We start from the raw sequence: 23,783 nt of genomic DNA, 5'->3' as shown, positions 1-23,783 counted from the left end.
GCACATAGTAGACTGTCCCTAAGAGCTGCCCTACAGTCTCCATTGAGACTGTGGTGCTGTTGAACAAGCGTCCAGAGTGCCCCACCCTGAAACTGTGGATGGATGGCTTGTCTAGAACCACAGCCAATCGGCCAGACCAGCTTCAACCTCAGAGCTTTGCACTGCTCTTCCCTCTATGGGAATGCCTGCCCCTGTACCACCAAAACCCATCCCTCACTTCTGCAGACCTGTGCTCAACTCTCCCCTGTGCAACCTTTCTCAACCACAGTATTTGTTACCCATTTCTAGGTAACAAACCACAAATGTAGTAACTTAAAATAATACACACTATCTCACAGTTTCTTTGGGTGTGGGCATGCCATAGCTGGGTCCCCTGCAGGGGCTGCAGTCAAGGTGTTGGCTGGGGCTGTGATCGCATCTGTGGTTTGACTGGGGAAGGATCCACTTTGTTGACTTCTGTTTCTTTCTTTCTTTTTTTTTTTGGGGGGGTGCGGGGGAGACAGAGTCTTGCTCTATCCCCCAGGCTGGAATGCAGTGGCACAATCTCGACTCACTGCAACCTCCAACTCCTGGGCTCAAGCCTCCTGCCTCAGCCTCCTGAGTAGCTGGGATGACAGGCACCTGCCACCACATTTGGCTAATTTTTGTATTTTTAGTAGAGATTCAGTTTCACCATGTTTGCCAGGCTGGTCTTGAACTCCTGACCTCAAGTGATCTGCCCATCTTGGCCTCCCAAAGCGCTGGGATTACAGGCATGAGCCACTGCACCTGGCTGGCTTCTGTTCCTTGCTGGCTGTCAGCCGGAGGTGGTCTCAGCTCCTTGCCACATGGGCCTCATGCCTTGAGCAGAGCCTACATCTTGGCAGCTCTGCTTTTCAAACCAGCAAGGGAGCAAGAGACGCCAGCTCTGCACCACTCGCCTGTTCATGGTCTCATGCCCCAGCTCAAACAGGGGCACCTCAAAGATAGGAGCTCATCACTTTAGCTCACTGCCTGGCACAGAGAAGACACAGGAACCAATTAGTGGACTTGGTGGTCTCAGCTCCACTTTTGAAAACATTTTGATTGTATACATGGTTTTTGGAAAATAGACTAAGAAACTTTGTTTTAAAGAACTAGATTCTGTGAGTGACAGTAGTGTGACATTGGATTGATTCTCCTCAGAGTTGCTTGGTCCACTTCCTCCTCTCAGCCTCTTCTGTGCTGCACCCCTGAACCTCCCTGGGGCCTCTTTCTTGGGGGGAAGGCATCACTCTGCCAAATTATATGAGAGTTTGTTGCCTTGCATCCTGCTCCAGCATCTTGTGTTGCAAACATAACATTTGCTTCTGCTCTGCCGGCAGGACATCACATCCCCAATCCTGGGCCAGGCAGCCTGGGCTTGATCCCCAACCCTATCACCTCCTGACTGTGTGGCCTTGTGCAAGGCCCTCCGCCTCTCTGTGCCATCTCCTCCTGGGAAAATGCTTTCATAGAGTGGATGGGGCCATACCTGGCACACAGTCAGCTCTCATCTCTGCCATTACGTCTGAGTCCTACTTCACTTCTGTGCCATGTCAATAAATGCCTCCAAGTGACTGAGCAGCTTCTGTAGGTCTCCTGTGGCAGCCCCAGCCTTGTCCCCAGCTGGGGCAGCCACCCCAAATCCAGCTAGGAGGGAGAGATGGAGAATGAGAGTGCCGAGCATCTGCCATGGGGCAGCTGTGCTCTGGCAGGATGGATGCCCCCACCTGAAGGTGGTCTTCTCTGCCACCCGTTTGGCTCCTTCTGGAGTATTCACTTTTTTTTTTTTTTTTTTTTTTTCTGGAGAGGAAAGGAGCTACATTTTGTAAATAAGCACTGAGTCATTAGCCATAATGTTGAAAAGGGTAATTTGGCTGCTTTTAGCTGTGACAGTGACACGGGTTCCCACCCTGAGCCTCCGGCTCTGCTGTTCCCATTGTTCCAGTCGGGCTTGACAGCTGGAATTACTGTGTATCCGCTGCTGTGGGCTTAGGCTGGTCTCTGTTCTCCTTGTGTTTGAAACTTTGTCACATGAGCTGGGACTGAGGAAACCAGTGAACTTGCCAGGCCTCCCAGGCTGCTGGGGTGCTTTGGAAACTCCATAGAGGAGCTTTGCACCTACCAGCTTTCAGCGGATTGTAGTGACGTGTTTTCACATAACATACCTCTGAAAGGCCCACAAATGCTGAGGGCATGGGGCAAGGCATTATTCCTACACATTCTTGAGAAATCGGCGACATGACTGTTTTGAAGACTGTGATGAATACAGCAGAGGATGCGGCAGGACTGTGTGAGAGGCAGAGGAGATGCCCCAGAGGGTGCAGGGTCTGTGCGCTCAGTCCCCGCAGCCACTGTGGGGGAGCTGGCAGGGAACACACGGAGTAACAGAGCAGCCACTGTCCGGGAGCCTTGACCCCAGAGGCTGGCTCACAGGCTCACTGCTCCTCCATCGGTCAACTGAATTCAAATGTCCGTCCCTAGCCTGACGGCCCTGCTCACAGCCGCTGCTGAGCCCAGCAGGAACCTGCCTTCTCCTGGAAGCAGCTCTTGACTCCTCGGGTCTTGCTCTGAGCGCTTATTGCTCCTAGAGTCAAACCCTTGAGTCTTCTCAGATGACTCCATGACTCTGAAGCTTGCCTCCACATCCCAGTCATCATGTGACCCACAGGCCTGCGCTGAGGGCACGCCGCCTGGCTCAGTGCCTGCTCCCGAGGGGCTTGCACTTGTCAGAGGAGACACGGGAGCAGGCCTGGGCACACAGCACTGTGCCATCAGTGCATCTGCAGGAGTCCCTGGTGCCAAGGGAGCCAGGGGAGGGACTCAGCCCAGGGAGAGTTGGGAGAGTCCAGGAGCTGGCCCAGAGTAGCAACACCTGAGCTGAGTTTTGAAAGCAGCGTAGGATTTAATGTCAGGTCTGTTCCAGCTAGACCAGCCCACGTTCCCACAGGCCCACTATGTGCAGGCACTTGCTCAGCCCTAGAGACATAAACAGGAGTGAAAGCCTGTTAGCAATATGTGTGGGGCAGAAGAGCACTCGGAGAAAAGGGAGTGAAGATTGTCCCTGCTAAACGTCAAATTGTAGCACACACACACACACACATACATAGACTCACACGTGTACCCACCGGATAGGGTTAGCCATCTGTGGGAAGAGTCAAATTGTGTGTTCATGTAGGATTTCGGAGGTAGGGAGTACTTAGTGCCCCCAGCATGCAGATCTCTTAGGGCCTGTGTGTGAAACAGGATCAATGGAATCATAGTGTGTGGACAAGTTCTATGAAAAGAAGGAGCAGTCCACAGGAAGCATGGGACAGAGAAGTCCCCACAGAGCCAAAAGCCATCCTGCTTGGGGAAGGGACAGTGGCCTTTGAGTGTGACAGTCCCACTGCTAAGGGTGTCCAAGGAGTGAGGAGCAAGGATCCAGGGCCTGAAAGGCCTCCCAGACCCTCAGGCTCCATCTCAGTATCTCGTCCCTGCTGGTTGTGGAGCCACCACACCGTCCACTCGCTTGTGGATGGGCTTTCTTTATGCCTGGGGACTGGGGCCACCTGCTGCCCTTCAGAGATCCTGACAGCTCCATAGAAGAAAGGAAAGGGATTCTCCCTTAGCCATAAGTATTTAGAAAGCAAGGCATGACTTCTGGTGATGGCCAAGTCACTCCCATTGGAGCAGCCCTCCCGCAGGGATCAACTATAAACTGTGGAAAATGTATAAAAAGACAACTACCCAGAGGCACTGGGAAGTGACCAGAGCAACAGAAATTGGAGGTCAGCTGACACCTGGAAGAAAGGAATGGCAGTGGTGAATTTGTCATTCTATAGACCCTCACCTGAAGGCAAACCTCAGTTGATGCTGTGGGGACAGAAACTCTGCTAGGAGCATACAATCCTACTAGCTTGAAGAACTGGAGGACAGAGTTCTGGACAACCAGAGGATCTGGAAAGTGAAAGGAGAAATTCTAGAAAGAAGAGAGCCAGGAAATAAGGCCAAATTCTAGATTTGAACTCTGCTCAGATCCTTGGCTGACCCCTAACTGTACATGAATGGGACAGACTTCAAACAACCCAGAAGCCAAGGCAAAAAGGACTGACCTGAGATTTCAGTGTTTTCCCCCTGCAGGGAGACAGAGTTTGATTTTAGCCAAACTAAGTGCCCCTTTAAAAATAGTACTCCTGAGCTGGCGCCTTATCAGTATCTAAGCGGAGTGTTTTGGAAGGAGTTAAGGGGCTGTAGCAAACGCCCTCTCTGCCGTCATGGCCCGGCATCGGAATGTTCGAGGCTATGACTACGATGAAAATTTTGAAGATGATGACCTCTATGGCCAGTCTGTAGAGGATGATTATTGTATTTCGCTATCAACAGCTGCTCAGTTTATTTATTCACAGCGTGACAAACCTTCCGTTGAGCCTGTAGAAGAATATGATCATGAAGATCTGAAAGAATCTTTTAATTATGTTTCGAACCATCAGCTCAGTGGATTTGATCAAGTTCATTTTTATTCATGCCTTGATCACATGAGAGAAGGTACTTGGAGATGCTGTGCCAGATGAAATATTAATTGAATCAGTTCTGAAGAACAAGTTTGATGTGCAGAAGCCTTTGTCAGAGGTTCTGGAACAAGATAGCATGCAGAATTTGAAGGACAAGAATGAGGGAAGAGTATCTACAGGAAAGATAGCAAAAGGTAAGGAGTCTTATTTTCTTCTTCTGAAGTTTCAGCTGATAATGTTCAAAGTTCTTATCCTCAGTCAGCAAATCATTTGGATTACAGTAGCAAACCCTTTGATTTTTCTAGCTCAGTAGGAAAACATGGATTATCTCATAATTCTTCAGTTCCAAGTCACTGTTTACTCCATAGGAAAAAGAAACTTGACAGACTTAAAAGTGAAAAGAAACTAGAATCGTGTAGGTTAACAAAAGAACTTTCACTAGCTGACCTAATTCATGATATGTCAGAGATTCCTGTGAAAGTCAGCCATCAGTCAGATTATCATCTACAGACAGTCTGGAAAGTCTACTTTCAAACAACCTAGATGCTGATTTGTTGAGACTTCATGCATCTGACTGTGCTTCCAAAGATGATTCTGCATTCAAAGAAATACCAGATTTAAAGTCCAAACGATAAAGAGCACAACACCGAATAATTCTTTATATATTCAAAATAATTCACTATCTGATTTTTAAAACACTCCAGTACAGGACAGTTTAGGAAGTTCAGATAATCCTTTGTGCTTAACTAGCTCGTTGGAAAATATGCTGTTGATAATTTAAATGTTGGTAAAGAAACTGAAGTTGGAAGTGTTTCTTTAGTTGAACAAAGTGCCAAGAATTACATTTTTAAAAATGATAATTAGCAGTTTTCTCAGTGTGAAAGTCCATCCCTAACTGAACTGTTTTAGGAACATAAAGAAAACAATATAAGCCAGTGCTTTACTTTGTCTGACCTTTGTAACCAGTCATCTGTCAGTTTCACAGATCTAAGTTTGGGATCCTTTCCCCTGTCACAATTAGCAAATCGCTGTCAGTCTTCACCCGGAATATCAGAATTAACAGGATCTCTGTTGTCATTGGCATTTCCTAAAGCTTCTCCCACAAGAGACCTTGAGAATTTGTCACTTTCTGAATTGATTGCAGAAACAATTGATGTATACAACTCTCAGATTAAGAAAGAGTCCTGTGAGGTCAGTTTATCTGAAGTGAGGTGTCCTGGAATAGATTCAAGTATTGATTTTAGTGTCCTAATTAAAAAAACCCAGATTTTGTTCCAAAGCCTATAGTAGACCAATCCATTGCTCCATCATCACAAACTAAAGTTCTAAGTTAAAAGCTAGGGAAGAATTCCAATTTTGCTAAGGATAATAAGAAAAACAATAAAGGTTGTCTGACTAGGAAACCACCTTTTTCTCTGTCTTGGACCAAGGCCCTTGCTGCTAGACCTTCAGCTTTTGCCTCAACACTGTGTCTTCATTACCCACTGAAAAGCTGCAAGCGACGCACCCTTGACCTCTATAAGACTTTTCTTTATAGTAGACAAGTTCAAGATGTAAAGGACAAAGAAATAAGTCCTCTTGTAGGGATAATACCATTTGACTTCAAATCAGCATCACCTGATGACATTGTAAAAGCTAAGAAAAAAAAGCATTTACTAGAGAATAGTAACAAAAGGAAAACTTGATTGCTGTTGTAGAGCTTTTTATTTTTAATTAAAGTCTTCAGAGGATCACTTTATATTATGGGATTCAAATTGTCATTTTCATGAAAATTGTTGCAGATCAGTTGATTAGTTGATGCGTATTTTTGCACTGAATTTTTTTTTAACTATGTCTTCTTTCAGTGATAACTGGCTTTATATAAGTTGGCAACCTATGCTGAGTATATGTTTACAAAGTGGATATGGAAACTGGATGTTGTGAAATCAGACCTCAGATATTTTTGTTTGAAGTGTTCAACTTTCTATGTTTTTTATGATGAAATTTTTTTCTATGAAATATTTTTGTGCTTTGTTCATAAACAAAAATGCCAGCACTTGGGATTATTATAGTTTAGTGTAAAGATTATTCTTATGTGGCACAGCATAGTTGAGACATTATATTTTAAAATACAATATAATTCCTAGTTTCATTATTTTTCTGTAGATAAATACTAAAATTTTTCTGTTAGAAAATCTTAAAATTCCTGACTTTTGAGAGTACTGTGGAGATTGTTGAAATACATTTTTAATGATAATAAAATGAAAATCTTTTAAGGGACCATGTAAATATAGAAGTCAGATTTATATGTGAATTATTTTTATACATTTTTAAAAACCATTTGTCCTAAATAAACACTTCAAAATAAATATATAAAAAGTGTAAATAAAAAATTAGTACTCCTTAACCAGGCACGGTGGGCATACATCTGTAGTCCCAGCTACTCAAAGGCTGAGGCAGGAGGATTGCTTGAGCCCAGGAATTGAAAGCTGCAGTGAGCTATGATCATACCATTGCCCTCCAGCCTGGGTAACAGAGCAAGACACTGTCTCAAAAGAAAAAAAAATAGCACCCCTTAGAAGAACATAATAGGATCCAAAACTCTACATATATCATACATGATATCCAGCATATAACCCCAAATTCCTAAACAGGAAGAAACAGAATAGCTTAACCATACTCAAGAGAAAAGGCAATCATGGAAACAGATCCTGAGATGACCCAGATGTTGGAATTAACAGACAAGGATTTTAAAGTTGCTATTAATAACTAAGCTCAAGGAAGTAAAAGAAAATATGCTCATAATAAATGAAAAAAAGAAAACTTCAAAAAATAAAATTCTAAAATGGAATTTCTAGAACTGAAAACTGTATATCCGAAATAAAAAATTCACCAGACAGGCTTAACGGCAGATTGGAGGTGAGAAAAGACTTGTCTAAGAAGATAAGAAAGTCCCATCTGGCCAACTGTGTGTATCTAGCCACCATCTGATTTCTTTCTGAAAGCCAGTGGAATTTTCCATTGCAGTGCCATAGCTGAGGCACTAGGTGAGGATGGTGGTTGGAATTTGACAGAAAGAAAGAGTCATAGATGAATTATTTCAGTAAAATGTAGCAAAACAAAACTTATTTGTGAATATATCACAATAATGTCTTAAGCCCTAAAAGAGATATTGGAGATTTTTCATTTCCAGCCAAATGGTGCCAATTCATCAGGCAGTCCTGGGCATAGAAGGACTATGACTTTATCCCTCTCTGCCAGGATAAACTTTGGGAGAACAGGGCACCCCAGACCTTCCCACTCTTGCTGGCAAAGCAATGGAAGCAAACACCTGCCTTTTCACTCTCCTAAGACTTGAATATTTTCTCTGTCCAGAGCTGCTACACCATCAGCTGGCCAGGGCCAGGAGTGGCCTGGCTGAAAGGAGGGCTGGATCAGAGAGGCCAGTCGGTCCCATTCCTCCAGAGGGTTCTTCCCTGGTATTCACAGACCCCACACCTTCACCCCCGGGCCATGTTTCTGCACCATCCTGTCCAAAGGTCCCTGGAGCACCCTCTAGTACAACCCCAGAGTTTACCTATCACAGAGGACAGCCAAGACCACTGCTGGTCCCAGCCATGCTCCCCCAGGAAGGCAGGTCCTCAGGCTGCTTGTCTCTCTGGGGTTCCTTCCAAGGATACAGCACTCCCCAGGGCCAAGACTTTCCCTAGGATCCCACTGTCGAGCGAGGGATGATGTCCTCATGGATTCCTCATTCTCTATTTACATTATTATTCTCTTCTGGAGGAAAATGTGAGGGAATGAGTGTATATTGAGTACCAAGTAGAAACCACACACTGCTTAGAACTTCCCATGCCTTAGCTCATGGGGCTCCCAGTTGGGGATAAGGGCTCTTGTTCCTAATATACAGTGAAGAAACGGGCTTTAATGTGGGTCAGGCAACATCCCCAGGGCCACACAGAACCTCCTGGTGGGACAGGGCCCAGACCCAGGCTTCTGTGGTCGCTGAACCTGCTCACATGCTTGTGGAACTCAGCCACTGGCCAGCCAAAGTCCTTTTTTTCTTTTCTTTTCTTGTTAATAAATAGAAAGTGGGCCTCACTTTGTTGCCCAGGCTGATCTTGAACTCCTGGCCTCAAGTGATCCACCCACCTCAGCCTCCTAAAGTGCTGGGATTATAGACATGAGCCACCATGCCTGGCCCCAACCAGAGACATTTCTACCAGCAGTGTCACAAGAACACCTGCATCTTCTAGAACAAAATATTGAACTCCTGAGCACCATTTTCTCGTACTTTGGCCATGGAACTTCCCCTTCCTCTTTTCCTCTGTGCCCCACTCTAACTTCCGCAGTTCTGGAATTGGATCTTCCCCTAGCTGCACTAGGAGGAGGGACCGTGTCTACTTCATCACCACATCACCTGAAACACCTGGCAGGCACTGAGTCAGTATCACTGAGTAAATACGTTTCACAGGCCCCAGTCCCGATTCTTTGGCACCTAGCACCCGGCTTGTAAAGTCAACTCCAACTCCATCCCAACCCATCAGAAAAGACCAGTGCTGCCAGCTGGACCTGACTCACTGAGCCCATGCACACAGTCACGGCTGGTGTGAGTGAGGCTTTGACATGCATCTCTCTGACTGACAGGGAAGGAGCGGCTTGCTGCTTGCCTCGGAGTTCCTGTTCAGGAAGCTGCCCAGTTTTTGGAGAGTTTTTTGCAGAAGTACAAGAAAATCAAGGACTTTGCCCGAGCAGCTATTGCCCAGTGTCACCAGACAGGTGAGTTGACCACAACCAGAGCTCCCTGCTCCCTGCCCACCCTCTGTGGGAGGATGGGGGGACAGCTGGGTGGTTGGTGTGCGGGTGGGCCCTGGGTCCTGAGGTTGGTTTGGGGGCCTGGGTGAATCCTCAGCTCTTGTTGGACAAATAGGGCTGAAGGTTCCCCCACGAGAAGGGACAAGAGTCTGGGCAGCTTGAAGCAACACAGTGAACAAACTTGAGTGACCAGATGGTGGATGGGCAGATAGGTAAAAACAGATACAAGCCTGCACCTGGAAAGGGAAAACATGGATTCTTATGAAAAGCACTGGAATATTTACAGATATCACCACAATCAGGTCACGAAGGAAACCCAAACAAATTTCAAAGAATATCCCGTAGAACATAGTCTGCGACCACAGTGCAATGAAAAGGTGGTTTCATACATGTATGTCTGAGTATGTGTAGCCATCCTTCCACCTACCTATTTGGAAATTGATTATACTCCTAATAATTTGGGATTAAAAAAAGAAATCCTAAGAAAATGACAAAAAATGTTAGAAATAAATTACAGTAAAAGTATCTCATCAGAAACTGGGATGTGGCTAAGCTGACACCTCACTTAGAAGTAAAGGAATATTTTAAAGGAGTATTTTTTAAAGAAAGAGAAAGTTGTGGGCATAAATGAGTTGTGTTCTACACAAGAAATCTGGAAAAGAGCAGCAGGGAAAAAAGGAAGAAATTAGTGGGATAGCAGAAATTAATGAAATCAAAAACAAAGAGGAGGATAAATGACAGGCACAGGAAGAGCACTCATGGCACTCGGCACTCACTGGGAGAGAGGAAATCAGCCGGAGAGTTGGCCTCAGCAGGACCAGCATCTTAGATGCTGCAGCCTGTTTCCTCTGGGTGCCGGCAGTGTCTGTGTGGCAGCCTCGTGGACCCTCTCCGTGAGCCTCTCCCAGTGATTCGATGACTTTTCACTCTGGGGCCCGTGCCCAAGCCCCGTGAGCTCCGGGCAGCCCTGCTACAGGCTCCTTGTTGGTCTGACAGCAGACAGGCAGGTGGGCAGCATCTGTGCCACAGCCCACGCTAGCCTGGAAGGGGAGCCCCCACAGCGCCTGAGACACAAGCCGCTTGCTCCCATGGAGCTTACAGTCCTTGGGGGACACGGTAAACCCACAAGCATCCAGACAAGGACAGGAAGGTGGCGTCCAGGTATGAGAGGAACAGAGCCGCAGCAGAGGTCCCAAGGGAACTGCGCCAGCCTCTACCTCATGGAGCTGGCGACCTGAGCAGAGACAGGGCCAGGAGGAGTGCCAGCATGGGCAGGTGGGCCAGAGAACAGGTAGGGCTGGGTAAACCCAGACCATGCATGACACCCCATGGAGAAAGAACCTGAGCTTTGTCCTTCAAAAATGATTCCAGTCACGATGTGGGAAAGAGATTTGAGGTGCACTCAAAGCCACCCCTGAGAATAGTCTAGAAGCATGCAGGCATTAACACAGTAACTGAGGAGGGGTGGAGAGAGAATGGCAGGTAAGAGATGTCAAGGAAGCATCAAAAGCTCAGGAGCCAGCTGGGATCTCAGATGCCTCTCTGGCCACCAGCCCTCAGGGGTCAGTGCTCTCCACGGGGCACTTGGCTGCCCTGGCTGGAGCAGACTCACTCTGATGCTGGCCATCCCAAGACCCTGGGAGAGGCCCTGCAATGTGCTCACGTCCTTCTACATTTTGTAAACATGTCAAAAGCAAAGTGTTTCAGCTTCATTCGGCTAGGACTGCTGCCTGCACCACTCTTTCTCCACCACACACCTTTCTATGCCAGGTGGCATCCGTGGGGCCACAGCCGGTTGAGCTGGCAACTCATTTAATGCGGATTTTCCTGCTGGTGTTCCTGTGGTCCCCTGCTTTCTCTGTGTGTGGTGTGGTGCTAGCCATCCTGGCACAGGAGTGGCTTCCAGGAGCATTGGTGCCATGTGAGCATCAACACAAAGGGCCAGGGCCGGAGGGCATCTTGAATATGAACAGGAACTACAGGTACTGGCACTGGAAGCACTGGGTGGAGGAGAAATGAGGTTTGAAATGTATGGAGTTAGGAGACTTCTGCCTTAGGTCACAAGGGAGTCACTGGCTTCAGAGTTTACACCCACCATGAAGAACCAGAAAACCAGGCAAAATATCTGGAGCAGCCGTTTCCAACACTAGATAGTGGGTAGCGGATTGCTCTTGTCCCTGAGAGAAAAGAGGCAAATGAGCTGAGTCCGAAGAATGCCTGGTGTCTAGAGGCACAGCCCACATGTGGAGGGGGAGCCATGCAGACTGCAGAGTGGTCCTGATGAGTGGAGCAGACATGGATCCAGACTTGGGAGGCAGATGCAGCTGGATTTTGCAAGCCAGAGTGTCAGAGAGGAGGGAGCTAGAGAGAGAGAGAGCTTTGTAAATCTTCAAGGAGTTCCCCCGTGTGTCTGTTTTCAAACACTAAGATACGCATACATTGAGTGAAACACTGCGGGACTAGGCACAAAAACTGCTGGGAGCAGTAATCTGGATGATTCCAGAGTTCACATGGAACTGGGGGATGTTTGAGTTCTGACCATCCAGAGCGGACAGTCCTTGTTAGACACCTGGGACATTCAGCAGAGGCCTCAGAAGGGTCACACTTTAAAGGCAGGTCTAGACTAGCCCTAGATTACAGCTATTCCAAATCCACTCTAACAGAGCTTAGAAGCAAACCTCAAAAGGATCAAGATGATTGGCAAGTAACTTAAGTCTGCCAAAACACCCTCAAAAGGAAGACGGCACACCCCAGCATTCAACAACTATAAAATTCACAATGCCCAGCATCCGCTCAAAAGTCACTAGACCGACAAAGCAGCAGGAGCTGAAAGGGACCAAGTCAGAGCAGAAGCTCTCTCGTGTCCTCACTGCCAGTCCCTCTTAGGAATCTTGTATATTGCCTGGCATGTAGTAGGTACTCAATCCCTTGTCACTTTCATGATGATTATAGATGTGGGAAATTCTTCTCATCCTCAGTCACAAGTGGAGGATTTATTTCCCACCCACACCTAGTTAAAGCAGAAGTCCTCACTGGTCAGGAATATAGTCAGCTAACACAGTGTGTGTTCATTTTCTTTAAAAGAGCCCCCAAATTGCATACACTTCAGGCCACACAAGATTGGATCTGCCCAGTGCAGGGTGTGGACCTCACTCAGACATCCGCCTCCTTGAGGATGTGGGCTGACCCCTTTCTCCTCCATCCCACACAGTCCAGAATTACTCCTGGGCCCAAAGCCTCCGCATGGCTTTGCAAAAGCTGCCCTCCCTCGTCCTGTGTGAAATCCAGGTGCAGCTGGAAGTCAGGAGAGTGCAGAGCTGAGAGTGCAGAGTGTGGCCAGGGGCAGTGGCTCCCCACTGTAATCCCAGCGCTTTGGATCACCTGAGGTCAGGAGTTCAAGACTAGCCTGGCCAACTTGGTGAAACCCCATCTCTACTACAAATACAAAAAATTAGCTGGGCATGGTGGCAGGCGCCTGTAATCCCAGCTACTCAGGAGGCTGAGGCAGGAGAATTGCTTAAACCCAGAAGGAGGGGCCTTCAGTGAGCCGAGATCGTGCCACTGCACTCCAGCCTGGGCGACAGAGTCTCACTCTGTCTCAAAAAAAAAAAAAAAAAAAAGTGCAGAGTGCCCAGCAGCAGACCCTTGCTTTCCCACTGCAGAGCCTACTTGCTCCCGCGATAGACCCGAAGGGTCCAGGGGAGGCTTGGAGTCTGCACTGCAGTGCGGCTGACCCTCTGGGGCCTCTGGACCTGGCCTGAGGGAGCTGTACCTGCTGCGGTACCTGTTTCTGTCCCTCATCTGCTTTCGCTCTGTGTGACTTAGGCTATGTGGTGTCCATCATGGGCAGAAGGAGACCCCTGCCAAGGATTCACGCTCATGACCAGCAACTCCGGGCACAAGCAGAGCGACAGGCAGTGAACTTCGTGGTGCAAGGTACCAGAAGCCTCTTACCCTGTAGTTCTGTGTCCATTTGCTTCTTGGGTTTTAGCAGCCGCAGGGCTGGGTGGCACCCACCGATCACTGTTTGTGGTATTTCCTGCTCATCACAAACCTCCTTGCAGGAGCTTACACTACCCATGTCCTGCCTGGCAGTTACTGTCAGGGGGCGTGAGGGGACACGGTCATCTTTGTAGCTAGGATGATTCCCGCAAGAGCTGGGCCCAGGCAGTACTGTTCCCCATATCTCTGCGGTGGGAAACTGAGGCTTCAAGGGTTTACCAGGCCTGGAGCTCAGTTCCTTGGCGCTTGGCCTAGGCCCTTCCATCCTCCCCATGCATGCCTGGCAGGGGTGAGGCCTCCGGGAGTAAGGCACCCAAAACCCAGGTGCCCTGCAGGAGCAAGAGGGCGGGAGGAGCAAGGAGGAAGTGTCTGCCTGCAGTCGTCTGTGGCCCTGGCACACAGACAGCTCAGAGCCAGCACCTCTGTGTGGAGGCACCTTGAGAGCTGTGGCGATGGTGCAAAATGCTGAGTGCACCATGAACCGTGTGCCATGGGACCTCAAGACAGCACCACGCGCCCCATAGGCTCCGCTGCTGACCTCTGCAAGCTGGCCATGATCCATGTCTTCACTGCAGTGGCTGCTTCCCGCACCTTGACGGCCAGGTCAGTGGGTGGCGGTCTCCCAGGGCTTGGATGGGAGGGTTAGTGTTCTGTGGGAAGACCCTCTGGGGGCTCGCGATTCTGACTGCTCACCATCTCTGCTTATCGGGCCCCCCGTCCCCTCCCGAGGCTCTCAGCCCATGGAAGGCCCTGGGGGCTATTCACAGCAGGCATGCAGACAACAACCAGACATCCACCAGCGTGGGGTGCAGATGAGGCCTCTCCAGACAGAAATGCTGTCTCCCCCAGACCCCTCCTCCTCGGGGTGTCTGCACAGCACAGGGGCACCCCTTGGGGCTGCCCACCCCAGAGGCAGGCGAACCCTTCAGCCCCTTGAGCAGGACCCTGGGGACTCCAAACTGCCCCCACTCCTACCTGCTGCTGCCACCAATGCCAGGCAGTGTGCCCCACGTCCAGCCCTGGCTGCAGCCCCGAGCCCAGAGCCAACATTCAGACGTGCCTTGGTGGTGGGGGCTCTGCTGTGGCTGCCCCCCAGGCCACAGCTCTCTCTGTCCCTGCCTCAGTTATTCCCCCAGGGCACATACCTCAAGAGTGTGGGCATCCAGGGTACAAGCAGCCCTCGCCCAGCCACCTCCTCCTTGCCAGCCAAGGCCTGGGGGTGCTGCAAGTGGTGAGACACCTCCTCTCCTCATTCTCCTTGTGGGGGATCCCCTCAGGAGTCCCGGAGCCCCTTCTGGGAGCTAACCTGCCCCAGCCCCCCACAGTGTCAGCCCCGGAAGGGCCTCTCGCCCTCTGACACACCATGGACGTTTTCCTACCCCCACCCTAAGAGCCCTCAAGCTCTTGGTGCCAGTCCCGTGGGGGCAGCCTCTGCAGACCAGGGTGCACCTGCCACTGCAGATGCATCCAGGAGGGGAGCCCAGGGTGGGCTGAGGTAGAGGCTTCTAGAGTATAAGATGTGGCTCAGGCCTCCCCGGTGTGCACGCCCCTGCCTTTGGGTTGTGGGTCCTGCCTACCGGTGGCTGCTCTTTTCCATCTGAGCTTTTACAACTTTCTCTTGGCCTTTGATGTTATTTTACATTCTCAAGGCATGATTTTTTGCCTTATCAGAGATCCCTCATCTCTCTTTGAAAGTGGCCTCCTGATGTCTTCACAAACTCCCTCCTGTCACTGTGGCTTTCAAGCCTGTGCTCTTCCAGTGATTTCTGCGACTTTGTGCAGAACTGTGTCCCCAGCAATAGCCCTGCCCAGGCCAAGGTGTGACGCCCAGCAACGGAGAGGAGGGGGTAGTCCCTAAGTCCACCAAACCCCAGCTGGCTCCTCCCCTTGCAGCCCCTCTAGGTACTTCCTCTGGCCCACGATCACCCAAAACCTTCAGGGAAAAGAAGCCCAGAAGGAAACCGAAGCCCAGGCTGTCATCCCAGAGAGGGAGGATACCTGAGACCCCACAGGGTCTAAGCCCCGCCCCAGCCACAGGGTCTAAGCCCCGCCCCGGCCGCAGGGTCTAAGCCCCGCCCCGGCCGCAGGGTCTAAGCACTGCCCCAGGGGCTCTGCTTGCAGCTTCACCGGGCTGTGGGCTCTCAGTGCGGCTTTTTGCAGTAACTGAAGTGGTCAGGAGGCAGGAGTGGGGCATTCAAAGATTCACTCTCGGCTGGGCACGGTGGCTCACGCCTGTAATCCCAGCACTTTGGGAGGCCGAGGCGGGTGGATCACCCTGAGGTCGGGAGTTTGAGACCAATCTGGCCAGCATGGCAAAATGTCGTCTCTACTAAAAACACAAAAATTAGCCAGGTGTGGTGGCGCACGCCTGTAGTCCCAGCTACTCAGGAGGCTGAGGCAGGAGGATCGCTTGAACCCAGGAGGTGGAGGTTGCAGTGAGCCGAGATCGCACCACTGCACTCCAGCCTGGGCGAGAGCAAGACTCTAGCAAAAAAAATAATAATAATAAGATTCACTCTCAGTTCTCTTCTGCCCCATCTCACTGCCATCTGCATTCATTCCCAACACACATGCATGCATGCACACACACATACATAGATGCACACACATGCACACACAAGCACGTGCGCCCATACACATGCACACACGTGAACACACACACGTGTTCACCCATGCACACAACCCATGCACACACATACACGCAAATACACTGATGCCAGGCAGCCTCTAGTGCCCCATGGTGTTCTCATGGTGTCCTGAAATCCATGCATCCTGCTCACTTCTACAGTTTCTGCAGGTAAATTATAGCTTCTCTCAGGATTTGAGCAGCTTGTGCTAGTTTCCATCTTGGCAGGAACTGAAAGCCAAAGGGTGGTCTTGCCTCTAAGATACTGCAAGTCTAGAAAAGTTGATTCAAGGCTGGGCGCAGTGGCTCACACCTGTAATCCCAGCGCTTGGGAGGCCGAGTCGGGTGGATCACTTGAGCTCAGGAATTTGTGACCAACATATGTGTTGCCTCGGCAACATAATGAAACCTGTCCCTACAAAAAAAAAGCCAGCCATGGTGGTGCACACCTGTAGTCCCAGCTACTCAGGAGGCTGAAGTGGGAGGATCACCTGAGCCTGGGAGTTCGAGGCTGCAGTGAGCCATGATCATACCACTGCACTCCAGCCTGGGCAACAGGACAAGAACCTGCCTCAAAAAAAGAAAAAGTTGGTTCACTTTCAGCCCTTGTGGAATTGATAAAGGAAGTTGGCATGTGAGGAGCTGAGGTCTCTCTCTGTTGCTGACTGAGTCTTTCTAAAAGCTGGATACAGACACTTTTACTCAGGAACGCAGTTACCCGCTGGTCATCCTTCTGTCATCAGCCATTGGCTGTCACAAGGCAATGCCTCTCATAGCAAAATGCAAAGTAGACTCGTGTGGAATATTGGGCACCCCACGGTCTGTGTTTTGTGAACGTGATTTGTTCTTCCAGGAGTAACGTGAAAGGCTGTGGATGGCGTCTGGAAGGGACGGGTGCAGGCTCAGTGTGACCGGACATCTCTGCCTGAAGCACCAGGCATGAATCTCGATCACTGGGAGGCACATGGTGCCCCTAGAGTGAGCTGAGATCGCACCACTGCACTCCAGCCTGGGCGAGAGTGAGACTCTGTCTAACAAAAAAAAAGAAGAAGAAGATTCATCTGGCCACCCCAAGGGTCTGCCCAGGCGGGCTGGGGCCACAGGACAGTCCGCATTCACCACCCACAGTCCCTGTGACAGGGAAATGGCATTCATTCGTGCCTCTTGCTCCAGATCCTAAAAAGACCAGAGAGGTTGGGCTCGGAGCAGGAGGCCAGTGGCCAGCGTTCACAGGCCTCCGTGCTGTGGCTCGGCTGTCCTGTCTGTCTCTTCTGATGCAGGCCCTTTATGAAAAGGCCTTCCTGGGTTTCAGAACGTGTCAGTGCTGTGATGGTCCCTCCCCTGGGCCTTCTCAAGGCGGGTCTGCATGAGGCCACCATGCGCCCACACTCTCAGGACGAGTCCACAGAGCAGTTCAGCAGGGCTGGGGGCATCCCTTGCAAGGCAGCTGCCCCTGCAGGCCCCAGACAGGCAATGCGGTGAGGCTCTTCTGGAACATTCTCCTACTGGTACAGTGATCTCAGTCAGGCCATTCAGATACAGAACATGGCAGCTGTGTGGCCAACCCCTCTCAGGAACAGGGATGAGAAGTTGCACCAGAGGTCCACTCCCTTCCGGAACACAACAGGATCCAAGGCCCTGCATTCATCAACCCCACACGGAGACGACAGATGTCCTTCTTCTTTCACCTGTGCCCCATTTCCCAGTTAGAAGCGCGGTCATGTCTCAGTGGCTGCGAGAATGATGTGAGTGACTGACAACTACACCTATTCTTAGGTTCCTGCCACACCAGCAGCTGAGAATTTCACAATGTAATTTCAAGAAGTGTGAAAACTGCTTCTGCTAAATCTGGAAAAAGTTACAAGTGCCTTTTCTGAGGTTTCTGCCCATTTGAAAAGTAAATCCTCTTGGGAAACAAAGACTTCTGCCCGAGGCCTTGAAGTTAGTTTAAGACAAGCTTGCTGGTGCTGACAGCCTGGGGCTCTGTCGCCCCTCTGACTTCTGGAAGGGCAGTGCCCACGGCCCCTGGCCAGAGGCTGCACATAAAGCACAGGCCCGCCTCCCCCTCCCTGGGGGCAGACTGCTCGAGGGTGTGAGCACCACTGTACCACTGTCTGGGCCCACGTAGTGTCCTGTGGATGTACACCTAGGAGGGTGTGCACTTGGCCGTCAGGGACACAGGCCCAAGCTACAGCAGCTCAGACTCCAGAAGGCAGATTTTTCTCCCATCATGAGAAGTCCAGAGAACACTAGTTGCTTTGTTTCAGAGGCTCACAGCAGCAGGACCAAAGTCCCTCTGGCTCCCTGGCCATTCCCTCCTGGTGCTATGATGGAGGTTGCTGCTCCAGCCGTCACACCTTGCGGCAAAAGGAGAAAGTAGTAGCTGTCAGAAGAGCATCTGCCCCGGCAGCCCTTTACAGTCAGCCCTTTAAAGAGCCTTCCCTTTTAGGAGCTTTCCTGGAGTCTCCTTTTCCATCCCACTCCTTACCTCCCTCCCTGCTAAGGAAAAAAAAAAAAAAAATGGGCTCCTTGGAAGTTGAAGGGAATGCAGTCCTGGGCCACCCTGCCTGAGAGAAAGCCTAGGAAATGTCCTTTGTAGCTGGGGACACAGCCCCACCTCCACCCCACCCAGCAACAAAGGGGCCAACATGAAGAAAGAGAGGAAGGGTGGATTGGGGTAGGTCACCGGAAATCTCTGTTGCAAAGTCCACATCCCTTGTGGAAAGTGCCAGCACAGCCCACCTGTACCCTGGGGCTTGAAGGCTGCCCCTCATCCCAGCTGGGGCTCTCCGTCACATACCCGTGACTACTGCCCGGTGAGGGCTCACATGCAGCCCAGCTCCCTAGGGCCCTGGGCCTGCTGTGCCCATCTGTGCCAGCCAAGGACGGGCAGCAGGGGCAAAGATAGGATATGACCCCTGCCCCTGAAGGCTCGATCCAGGAGATAGAGTCATGGTCACACAGAGAACAGAGTGCGTGGGACCCCCTGACACCCCAGCCTTCCCAGCAGCTTATCCTGTGAGTTACCCACACCGCACGTCCCCTCCCGGGGGCAAGTTACCCACACCGCACGTCCCCTCCTTGGGGCACAAGGTGAGCTGCCTGTGTCCACCCCACAGGAGAGGCTGGCAGTAGGTCTGGGGGCAGCAGGCCTCTGCAGAGGTCTCACATCACCAAGATTTGAGGCATCATCTGCCCAAGGTGTGTGTCACCCGTTTCCAAGGAGCATGTGGCCCCGGCGGGGTCTGTGTGGCCAGCGTGGTGCGGGCCCTTAAGAGCTGATCACCCGGAGCCATGGCCCGTCCGCCTTGTGCACGCTTGCGCTTGAATCTGTGAGCCCCGCCCCAGGGACCTGCCCCTGGCAGTGCATTTCCCCTGAATCTCCTCCACTCGGGTCCCACTTGCTCTCCCTGCTGACGCCCTGGGAGGGGCACCTGAGGGGCTCCATGAAGGAGGCTGGGGAAGGGTGGGGCTTGGCTGAGGCCTGGCTGGGGCTGGCTGGATGCTCACCAGAGCGAGGTCTCCGAGGAGCCCTGAAGGCGCAAGAACCCACGATGCTGTTCGAGGCTCGGCCCATGTCAGGGCCCCCACAACAGTTCACGAGGGGCTGTTTTTCCATCCCTGCCTAGACCAGACGGGACCAACCTGGGAGGGGCAGACACGGGGCGCCCAGCCCCTCCTGCTGGTTGTGCCACCTGCTTCCTCGCAGCTGACCAGTCACTTCCAACCAGACTGTCTCCCTATTGCCCCTTCTCCCAGCTCCCCAGAGCTGTCCTGGTGACAGTGGGTGACCTCAGGCAGTGGTGCCCATGGGCTGGGTCCTCCCCATGCCTCACGGAGCCACATCCTCTTGGGCCCCAGTGCCAGAACCACCTTTCAGAAACCTTGGGAATGGGCCCCTGCCTCTGCATGCGCCCCTGAGCCCCCGCCCCACAGTCCTGGCCTCCCAGGGTGACTTCTTTCCTCCCTGCCAGGCTGGTGGCCCAGATCCATGATGAGCTGCTGTTTGAAGTGGAAGATCCGCAGATCCCGGAGTGTGCAGGTAGCCTGGGGCAACACAGGGTTGCTTGGACGCCACAGACAGTGAAGAGGAGGCTCCATGCCCATGGGCAAAGCCCAGGAAAGGCCCCCCGCTGTCTTCCCTTTTATGGCCCCTGACCCACCTCATGCTGCTGTGTCACCTGGGTCCTGGCAGGCAGAGGGGCCAGCCTGGGTTTGGGGACCCTTGAAAGGCCCAAGTGGGCTCCACCCTGGGCCACCAGCCCCTCAGAGAGCACCAGGTGTTCTAGCTGACTGGAACTCGGGACAGCAGCTGCAGACACCCAAGGCTGCTTTGTCTGAGGCCCAATGCCTCTATGTCTTGGGGGTCTAGAAAGATGGGGAGTGGGCACTGGGGCCACCTGGGCTGGCTGGGGGCTGCGGAGCTGGCAGCAGGTGTTCTTGTTGGGGTGTTGGAGTCACTGAGGCCCCCTAGGCTCAGCACAGACTTCAGGCCTGGGTCCCGTCCTGTCCCACAGGCCACACCTCTCTGCTGAGCTACACGGCCCATAGATGAGTGAGCTCAGGCAGAATCACCCCCAGCGGGAAGCCCAAGGGGTTCTTTCTCTCTCCCTTGGGAGGGCCAGGACCTCCCCACAGCACCCAGCCACTGGCCCCATGGAGGCTCCCATTCTGGCCTCACAGGGGAGAGGTGAGAGCAGGTGCCCACATGGACCTGTGCCCCCAGTTCTCCAGGCCAGGTCTGTAAACAGCCGGGGCAGCTTCACGCGTTGGGAGAAGAGGCACGGGGGCGTCAGGGCTGGAAGCTTCAGGCACCAACTCTCGAGTGGTGGTTGCCGTGCCCTCCTAGCCCCGCCCTCTCCAGGCCTTACCCTTAGGGGTGTGAGGCTCCCATCCCTGGGGCCCACCCAGCCCGCTCCATCCTGAAGCAGGGCTCTGCCACTTGAAAACTATGTCCAGCCACTCATTTGAAAACACACCCATCTTACGTGACCATTTAACAAGTATAACATGTGCTCAGCTGTAGTTTAAAAAAGGAAAGAAAACGTTCCCAAACGGCCTTGTTCCCCGGAGCAGCTTCCTCCAGCTGGCCTGGCAGCTCCTGAGGCTGCAGCCTGTGCTCTGCTCTCTCGGGAGCACTCGGGGCCAGGGACTGCAGGGCCTGGGGAACCAGGGGTCGGGCGGGGCCCGCACCATCCCTGAAGGGCTGGGGGTCAGGTCATGTCTCCCAGGCGGCGTGTAGCGCCCGGCATCTCTGTCCTGCCTGCCCTCCCGAGGGCCCCACAGGGAGCGCTCCAGCCGAGTGCCAGCTCAGCCCCACGCTTGCTGCCCCTCTCTGAGCAGCAGTTGCTTGGGATCACGAGCTCAGTCAACAGCACCACCCCACCAGGCACAGAAGAGGGACCAGTTCTCTGCACACTCAGGGTAGCCCCAGCCAGCATGAGGAGCCAATGGTCCAGCTTGGCCTGGGCCAGCTCTCCAGCCTTGCCCCCATAAGAAGGTCCCCAGGGAGGCCCAGGTCCTTCTGCAGGGCTCCCCACCATGCACATGGGCCATGTGCCCACCTGCCGGCCAACAACTGCCTGCAGACAGTGACCGGCTCCTGCACAGAAGACATTGAGGGCCACAGAGCTTGGGTGGCCGCTGGCCCTGCTCAGGACACACCAGGGACAGGTCCCCAGGGAGACCCTCGCTCTGCTGGGGCCAGCAGGGCTGGAAAGTGAGGTGGCGCCCACCACGGCTTGGGGCTCCTGCTGCCATCTTTGCATTGCAGTGTCACACAGCACAAAAGGACTGAAGGAATGTTTATCCAGGGGCTCGAGGGTTCACAGCAAACCCTGAGAAAGCCTGAGCTAGCGGGTCCCGCCCCCGGCCCCTGCCCAGGCCTTCCCTTTCATAGGGCTCTGAGCCCCACTGCTGCATGGTGATCCAGGCCCCCACAACGGGGCCAGCCTGCCCGTGGCACAAAGCCACTGTTGCCTCAGACTTCACCAGGCGGTAGTGGGGATGGGGGGTTCTCGTGTGCCTGGTGGCTCTGGCTGGTGGGGGCTCCCTGTGCCTCTCCCATCCTCCTAGCCCCAGTGGCTCTGGAACAGAGCTGGCATGACGCCTGCCCCACCCCACGGCCCCCAGCTGGGGTGAGCTGAGCGGGAAGGGTAGGGGTGAGGGCCAGTGCAGCGTGGTGGACCAGGCCAGGAGGAGGGGCTGCAGCTAGGGCCAAGGGGCCTGCGAGAGGCATCCTGGACTGTGGATGGGGCCAGGGGGAGCTGGATTCAGCCTCAGGGGCTGGGCACTCAGGGGCTGCTTGTGGGCATTAAGGTCCCACAGCTGGTTCAGGTGACCGAGTGGACACAGGAAACAAGGGGGCTCAGGGGTCAGGGCAGGACTCGGGCCTGAAAGTTCTCTTGTCTTTGGCTCCCAGGCCCCAAGGCCAAGAGACCAGCAGGGCCTCCTCTCTCTTCCGCACTCTAGCTCTCGTCAGGAGGACCATGGAGTCCTTGGAACAGGTGCAGGCATTGGAGCTGCAGCTTCAGGTGAGGGGACACTTAAGCCTGCCCGGTCTCCCGGAGCCCAGGGCGAGGGAAGGCCAACACCCCCAGGGCAGAAGAGCCAGGCCAAAGGGTGCAGCCCCAGCCCCAAGATGGCCTTGGCCCCGAGATGGCCACTCCGCAGCAGGCACAGCAGTGGAGGCCCCACCCGACTCTGCTCACTTCAGTGAACAGAGACGGCAGCCGGGGCTGGACCCCTCCCTCCCTGTCAAGAGCTGTGAAGGCTTGGTCCACTTAAGGTCAGGGACCCCCGGGAGAGCTCTCCTGGCCTCTAGGAGCCACCAATCCTCCCGGGGGCAGGACCCTGAGGGACAAGCACAGGATGCCCCAGGACACACCCACCCATCCAAGGGCACCTTGTCTGCTGACCGCGGCCTACCCACTGGCACAGAGGCCCTGGCAGGTGGGGGAACCTCCGCCAAGATCGAGGTGTCGTGACTGGGAGGTGGATGTGGCATAAGCCTGTTGCTGGGCGAGTGTGGTGAGTGTGCACGTGTATGCACATGTGTGCGTGTGGCTGGCTGATCATGTATCTGGATGTGTGCACCTGTGTGCTATAGGCCCTGTCCCCCTGCTTGGGGTCTGGGAGGTGGCTGGGGGTGGCTGGCCCAGGCCTGGGGCTCACCTCTGGCTGCCACCTGCAGGTACCCCTCAAGGTGAGCCTGAGTGCCGGCCGCTCATGGGGACACCTGGTGCCACTGCAGGAGGTCTGGGGCCCTCCGCCAGGCCCATGTCGCACTGAGTCTCCCAGCAACAGCCTGGCTACCCCCGGGTCCCCTGTCAGCACCCAGCCCCCACCCCCGCATTTTTCGCCTTCATTTTGTCTGTAGCCCCAGGCAACAGTGGGAGGAGAGAACTGGTTTCCAGCAGTCCATTGTGTGGCCTTCCCCAAGGTCACCAGCTCTGCACGCCCCAGGACGCATTAACCCTTTGGGGCTGGGGTGGCCTGTCATCCCCTGGAGTAAATGCCTGTGCAAAGCCCTCCTCATCCTTGTCTGAGTGAATTCTTCCTGTGAGTGGGAAGTGCCGCGTCCACAACCCCCAGCCACTTGGCCGGGGCAGGGCTGAGCGCTCCCAGTTGGGAGTGACCCAGGCTGGGTCTGGGCCAGACACTCCAGCGTGGGTAGGCACTCCCGGCTCCCTCTCCCATGGATTCCAGGGGAGGGGGCTCCCTCGTGGCTCAGCAGCTGCTCCCCCCGGCAGGTGTCCAAGAAGCCACCAGCTCTGACGCCCTATGGTGTCACCCCCTGCTGGCTCCCTTCACTTTAGGAAGCCATGGCCCAGGGCGTGCACCGTCCTCCCAGGCCAGCCCAGTGTGCA

General features: G+C 53.1%; 1 protein-coding gene and 1 pseudogene across 2 annotated transcripts in view; both read left to right on the top strand.

Annotated features, from left to right (window-relative positions):
• POLN (DNA polymerase nu) overlaps positions 1-23,489 on the top strand; it is a 169,628-nt gene extending 146,139 nt beyond the window's left edge. Inside the window, exons 20-25 of one of the 2 annotated variants that reach the window (XM_054554909.2) lie at positions 9,120-9,251; positions 13,113-13,223; positions 13,814-13,892; positions 19,890-19,957; positions 22,387-22,448; positions 23,108-23,489. In XM_054554909.2, the coding sequence (XP_054410884.2) occupies positions 9,120-9,251; positions 13,113-13,223; positions 13,814-13,892; positions 19,890-19,957; positions 22,387-22,448; positions 23,108-23,293 (638 nt within the window). In that variant the 3' untranslated portion in view covers positions 23,294-23,489. The remainder of the gene's footprint in view (positions 1-9,119; positions 9,252-13,112; positions 13,224-13,813; positions 13,893-19,889; positions 19,958-22,386; positions 22,449-23,107) is intronic. The other variant, XM_063723276.1, reaches the window with a different exon arrangement.
• LOC129059224 (uncharacterized) lies at positions 583-6,239 on the top strand (annotated as a pseudogene).
• Positions 23,490-23,783: the final 294 nt, after the last annotated feature.

This window comes from Pongo abelii, chromosome 3, assembly GCF_028885655.2.
Source record: "Pongo abelii isolate AG06213 chromosome 3, NHGRI_mPonAbe1-v2.0_pri, whole genome shotgun sequence".
Lineage (NCBI taxonomy): Eukaryota > Metazoa > Chordata > Mammalia > Primates > Hominidae > Pongo > Pongo abelii.
Note: the sequence above shows the minus strand (reverse complement) of the source record. Positions and strands in the feature narration are given on the sequence as shown.